We start from the raw sequence: 6,297 nt of genomic DNA on the forward strand, positions 1-6,297 counted from the left end.
TAGAGGAACCAGTGGTAGACACTAGAAATTTTAAAAGCCACATAGCTTTTCAAGATAGAAATGTGTAACTGTTTTTCAGTGGTATAAAATCTAGGAGACTTTCCCATGTAGAGATGGATGCAGCCATCCCAAATGCCCAAATCTGAACAAGCTTTGTTTTAGGAGATGTTTCCCTGACAGCACCTATTTCATTTTGCAAAACAGTAAAGAAATTATGGTGAGAGGTTTACTTCAATATTTAGTTGCCTCACTGAGACACCTTGCAGCCTGGAGTGTGTGCATCAAAGTGGAAAGCAGAGACACTTTTCCCTTCCTTATGACTCCTTAAAAATCAACAAAATCATTACCGAGCACAGCACAGTCATGCAGCTCCTGTGAAATAACATTTTGCAGAATTTTTGCATCGAGCAAGAACAATGTGATGGAGGTGACACATACACAGTGGGATTAATAAAGAGAGGAAGAAGTAACTGGTGGCTACAAATTACAGCTGGTAAAACCGGCCATGAAAAATAAATAAGCACATGTCAAAGAGGAGGGAAGGATCAGGTGACACCCTGTAGAGATGGAAGGAGGGGGGTGAAAACATAACTTTATAATTGAAGACATAATTCTTTTTTTTTTTCCCCCTTCAAGACTACAGCAAATAACTTCTTCAATAGGGTGTACCCGAGAGGAGAGGATGGTGTCAAAGCTTGGTTGAACACCTTGAAAGAAGATTTACGTTTAAGAGGAGTTAAATGAAATTTGTTGTTGCTGTCTGAGGAAATACAGATTTGCTTTTGCTTTCTGAAGATGTGGGTCTTGGGTAAGAGGTGGCTTACAGCACTTAAAACCTCTGCTGTTGCCAAAGTTGAGGTGTTTTAAAGTGTCTCCCCAGCAAAAGAACTTTCTGGGGAAAAAATAAACTGAGAAATAAGTCTAGATAAACTCTTTTCTTTTACCTAAACCTCTTATTTTCCCTTGAACTTTACATGTTACTGAAGTCCCCCAGCAGTGCATGTGGCGGGTAGGAGTTACAGCACATATTTTGCAGCTGGCTGGAGCCAGGAGTGTATTTAGGGAACAAGCATTGCTTAATTGGGGAGGGGAAAGGCACCTTTTACAAAGGCATATGTAAAATCCAGAGGCAGGGCATGTATCTTGGTAAAAAGGATTATGCCATCCACCATTTGGCTCCGGTGTTCATGGCGTTAGATCAAAGAGGACCTATAAATACTTCATTATACGTGTGCAATCTATAGTTGCCCTCTCTGGTTTGGGATATGTGTGATGCTGGCCATCCATCCCTCCCTCTCGGATCCAATGGGGAAAGCTGAAGGCAGCTTTGTCATTGAATTTGTTGGTGTTTGATGTCAGTGTGAGCTAATTAAATGGTACACTGTTAAAGCCCTTTTTGGTGGGCTGCTGCCATCTAATGCGTCCGCTCGCTTGTGTTGCAGTTCATTCATTCAGTTGTGTTGCATTTTGCTGGCTAATTTGTGCGTATTAAGAAGAGGAGAGATGAAAAGAAAGGGATGCAGGGACGTGGTGGCTGTCCCTGCACTTAAAGCATTAATTCCCTTGTCTTCTTTGCTAACTAGGTTTTCTTGAGAGCTGTGCCACATGCATGATGCGGTATATTCTGCAGCCTGGTTGATGTGGGTGGGCGGGGAGAGACAGCAGTCTCCCCACAACTCAGCTGGCAAGATTCGGGAACAAAATTAATTCACGTTTTCTTTAATGATTACATTGCCTCTGCTGCCCCCAAAGCAGGCTCTGGCTGCCAGCAGGACACGCACAGGAGCAGTGGCCATATCCTGACTTACAGTGACAGAACTAAAATACAGAGTAGTAACTGCAGACCAGAGCTATCTGTCATGTAGGAGAGGATTTTAATTCAAAATGAATAATTACAGGCAAACAGCAGGTGCCTACTTGAGATTATATATATTTTAATCAACCTTTTGTTTAATTTCAGTTTTCTCCTGCATTATTTAGTAAAAGGAGGGATTTTATAGGGGAAAAGGACCTAATGATCGCTGTGGATTCCTCCTCAGAAACACCAAACCTCACTCAGAGGAGCAGAAATGGGATGGAGGAAACCAATAGTCTTGAACATTCATGGGGGGAAAAAATAATCCCGTTAGAAACACTTTATGTGGTTTCTAATAAATCCAATTACAGTATAGATAGGTGCTTATTTTTTCCTTTCTGACATGCAACCCTTTGAAATTTCTGAAGGGCCAATAGCTCTGCAAAAGGACTAGAGTGCATGAACCCAGAAGGATGAAAGCGGAGCTTTTTTTTTTTTTTTTTTGGTTTCAATCTGATTGTGTCACACCACTTCCCTCTTTTGCCTTGCCAACTCCACAGCTAAAGGTTCATCCCAGTTGCTGTGGGCTCACTGCCGTGGTGCAGTGTCTTCAGACAAGGTTTCCTTGGGTCAGGCTTTGTAGGGAAGTGATTGAACTTAAATTACGCTCGCATTCATGCAAAACCCTTACGTTTTATTGAGTATCTGGAAGAGAACAGGGTGTTTTAACCCTGACAAATGGTGACAACTCAGCTGCTCTTATCTCCCCTCATTCCTTCAGTTTGCAATAGTCAAAGGGAGACCAGAGAGCAGCCAGATGCACACACATACATATAGGGGAAAGAGCTAAACCAGCCCCAGTGAGGTGGGGCGTGTTTCCCCTTATGCAGCAAACTCTACTGCATAACCCTGCCAGTTTGATAGCTCCGTGGATGGCTCTTTAGTTCTAGAGGCATGAGTAAAACTACAGTACCACTTACTCCTTTACTGATGGGCTCAGCTGCCAGTCTGGGGGCAGGGGGGTTGGGGGGCAAGTAAAAATTCATTACAGCTCTTTATTTTATTGCAAGATTAATCTTGTCTGCTGGCTGCAAAGCCTGTTGCAGGGAGGGTGGATGGGTTTGTTCTGCAATTGTTGGCCCCGGGTTGCTTAACAGGAAAACTGGGCGGTTTCGTTCCCGACCTGTTGGAATAGTTGGTTCAGAGCATTATCTTTGCAACACGGTCAGAAGGAGCTGCCTTGTTGATCAAACCTGTCAGGAGAGGTTTTCCACCTTGTGTTTGCTGTAGTGCTGACACTTCTGATTTTGTAACCAAAGGGGGAGAAAAAAACCATGTCAACTCAGTGTTTTAAAGTTTATTTTGAACACACAGGTATCAGAACACGGGTGCTCACCAGCAGCCTTGCCACACCCCATGTGGTGTTGCAGTAGGAAGGCAAAGGCTTTGAGGAGCCTGGTTTGGGGGCATGTATTGAATGAGCTGGGGATGAAACTTATTTCAAGCCTCTTTGAGGCGGTCTTCTGGGGAGGAAAAAAGTCTTCCGCTCCTCTGCCTGCATTTGGTGCAGTTGGCAGATCACCATCATGACACCTTGCTAACCTTGTGCCCTTCCTCTGTTGCAGTGACGATGCAGCAGGTGGCCAGGACAGTGGCCAAGGTGGAGCTCTCCGACCATGTGTGTGACGTGGTGTTTGCACTCTTCGACTGCGATGGTGAGTGACCCCAACCTCTTGGCCAGGCTGGGCAGGATTTGATCCAGGGGGAGGAAATACAGGGGGGAAATGCCAACCAGGAAAGACTGACATGGCTGTGGCTCATCTGATCTTTGACCATGGATTTGTACTGATGCTCCTGCCTTTCTAGGAAAGGTATCTGATGGTTCCCAGTTTCCAAGATGTTGATCTTAAAGCACTGGATGCAAGCATTTGGCATGCACAGCTTCTTTTTTTCTCCCACAAAACTCTTTATTTTGTTTAATGAAATCAGCTATTGTGCTCCAGTGTTGGAAATGAGCTTGTCTGGTACTTTTCCTCCAGCGTCTGGACAAATATCAGCTTAATTAGCGGCAGCTCTGTGCCCTGCTTGTTTCTTTGCTGGCCCACAGAGGATGCAAGTGCTTTGGGATAGCTTGTTGCCACACTGAAGCAGTCTCAGGTTAATTTAATGAGAATTAGTGGTACCAGAGACCCTGCTGGCATCCTGCTTCTCGAGCAGTCAGTAGGATCTGGCAGCTCTGAGTGGCCCTAGTGATGCACAGACAGCTGTTTGTTTTCTGATATAAGCGAACATTTTTTAAATGTCTTTAATTATTTTATTCCTTGTTGTCCCTCTTGGTTTCAGCCCCCACCTGCTTCTTTGCGTCTTTCTAAGGTTGTATCTCGTTTTATTTTTCTCTGCTTCAGTGCCACTTCCCAATGCAATCCTCAAGCCAGATGATCAGGCTGAAGATTAAACTGAAGCATAGCCAAATATTCTCTGTTTACATCCTCTCATAGGAGAATCTGCTAAATATTTTGATAGCAAACCTCTGGGGGGAAAGACTGTGGTTGCCAGAGGGAGTCTGTGTAAGGAAGGAGGCAAGTGGAAATGCAGGTGCAGACCTCTTTTTTTGGTGTGTTTTCACTCTATCAGTGTTTATGGATGTGCATGCATCAAAAAACGGTGCAGCACTGGAGGGAGTTTTACTAGCCCTTGATAGTTTGCTGGAATTTTGCTGCCCAGATTTGCATTTGGATGTAAGGCAGGAAAAAAGCTCTCAAATGAAGAAACTTGTTCATGAAATACAATGATGTCATCCCCTGTATGAGACAGAGAGATTCCCTCTCCTTTGTCCTGGGGAGCCGATGGCACCGGCAGGTTTGTTTCTCGAGGGCTGATGTCCCTCATTTATTCTGTGCCCAAAGGTGGGTTGCTTTCCTATGCTGCTCCCTAAAAGCTAAAATCAGTGTTGTCAGCTGTGCACCATTGGCAAGGGAGCAAAACAAGCAACAGGATACGTGTGGCATCGTGGCAGGAAGGCATCAGCCCCTCAGCAGGCAGGTGTCAGGTTGTCGATGGCACCGTGGCTTGCTGCCCTCCCCTCCGATCAACCAGCGCCCCAAATAAAATCCCAGAGGTTAAGCAACTACAGAGCAAAATTTGCTATTTCATTATAATCTTATTTTTAACATAAATTTAGTTGACATAATTCTCGGTAACCTCACTAGATCAGTGAATCTTCCCTTCTACTCCATTAAATCTGCGCTCTGTTACTCTCTGCTCCCATTATTTCCTACATCACTTAAAGTGAAGTTTCCTGTGGGTGCATGGGCATTTGTTTTGCATTTGTTTTTCTGTCTTCAAGCCCCAGCACTGCAGGCCCTGCAAGGCGTAGTGGTGCCAGGCTACACAGGGCAGCATCCGTAGGGTTGGGATTTAAATGCTGTGGTTTGGCAACCCTTGCTCAGCAGGATATTTTGGGTGGTTGAAGCCAAGCGTGATCTCAGTGTCTGCGAGAAATGACACTTGTGGCTGCTTCCCTTTAAAGTTAGTGCATGCAGGTTGTTGGTGGGTTTTAGTGTTTCTCATGGTTTTTTTTTCCTTTTGTCTTGCAGGGAACGGCGAGCTGAGCAACAAGGAGTTTGTTGCCATAATGAAGCAGCGCCTTATGAGGGGCTTGGAGAAGCCAAAGGACATGGGTTTCACACGACTCATGCGGGCAATGTGGAAATGCGCCCAGGAGACAGCATGGGACTTCACCATGCCTAAGCAGTAGTGGGATCGGGGAGGAGTGCTCAGCTTCCACATATCAGCCCTGCCACCATTGCTGAGGACACCTACAGGGTGGCATCAGGCTCTGGCAAGCCCAGACTGTTCATAACAGGAGATTTTTGTAAATCGAAGTTAGAAATCAAAGCCTGTTTTATTTACAGCTTCTGCTTGCCACTGGCCCCTTAACATTGCCCTATCAGGAAAAAGAAAAGGACTTTTCTTTGTGCTGCCACCTCCGCTTCATGATGTGCCCTGCCTGCAGTTGGGTGTCAAGCGAGTTGATGGGGCTGCACCCAAATCACTTTTATTTAACGTTACTACAAAACAGCCCAGGGTTTATTTTCATTCTTAGATGGCTCCCAAGAAAAAGCCATGGGATTCCTGCATAGAGCATACCGGTGGGACCTAGGAGCAGAGGCTGGAGCAGCCCAGGATTTCCATCAGCCAAATGCTCTGTGCTCCTGCAGACTGTCAGAGGGGGTGGATGGGACAGGCGCACTCACAGAGGGGCTGCCTGAGCTGAGGTGCTGCCTCTGGTGTAAGAGCAGTTAAAAGTAGTGGAGCAACTGGCTGTTCTGCCCATCCTGCCTTGCGTAAGCAACTTGCTGTGGGAGGTCTCCAATTAGTGTTTTTTAAATGGGGAGTGCGCTCTGTGGGGAATTGTCGTTCTGTAACGGGAATGAGCTGAAAGATCTCTTTGAGTGCTGTCCTCTCAAAAGTATCACGTAAAGATGTTGCTCACAACAACA

General features: G+C 45.5%; 1 protein-coding gene across 6 annotated transcripts in view; it reads left to right on the plus strand.

Annotated features, from left to right (window-relative positions):
- Positions 1-6,295, plus strand: part of MICU1 (mitochondrial calcium uptake 1) — a 105,781-nt gene extending 99,486 nt beyond the window's left edge. For all 6 annotated transcript variants that reach the window (XM_055719640.1, XM_055719643.1, XM_055719642.1 and 3 more), the window contains 2 exons: positions 3,421-3,510; positions 5,392-6,295. In XM_055719640.1, the coding sequence (XP_055575615.1) occupies positions 3,421-3,510; positions 5,392-5,552 (251 nt within the window). In that variant the 3' untranslated portion in view covers positions 5,553-6,295. The remainder of the gene's footprint in view (positions 1-3,420; positions 3,511-5,391) is intronic.
- The last annotated feature ends 2 nt before the right edge of the window (positions 6,296-6,297 follow it).

Source organism: Falco cherrug, chromosome 9 (assembly GCF_023634085.1).
Source record: "Falco cherrug isolate bFalChe1 chromosome 9, bFalChe1.pri, whole genome shotgun sequence".
Classification (NCBI taxonomy): Eukaryota; Metazoa; Chordata; class Aves; order Falconiformes; family Falconidae; genus Falco; species Falco cherrug.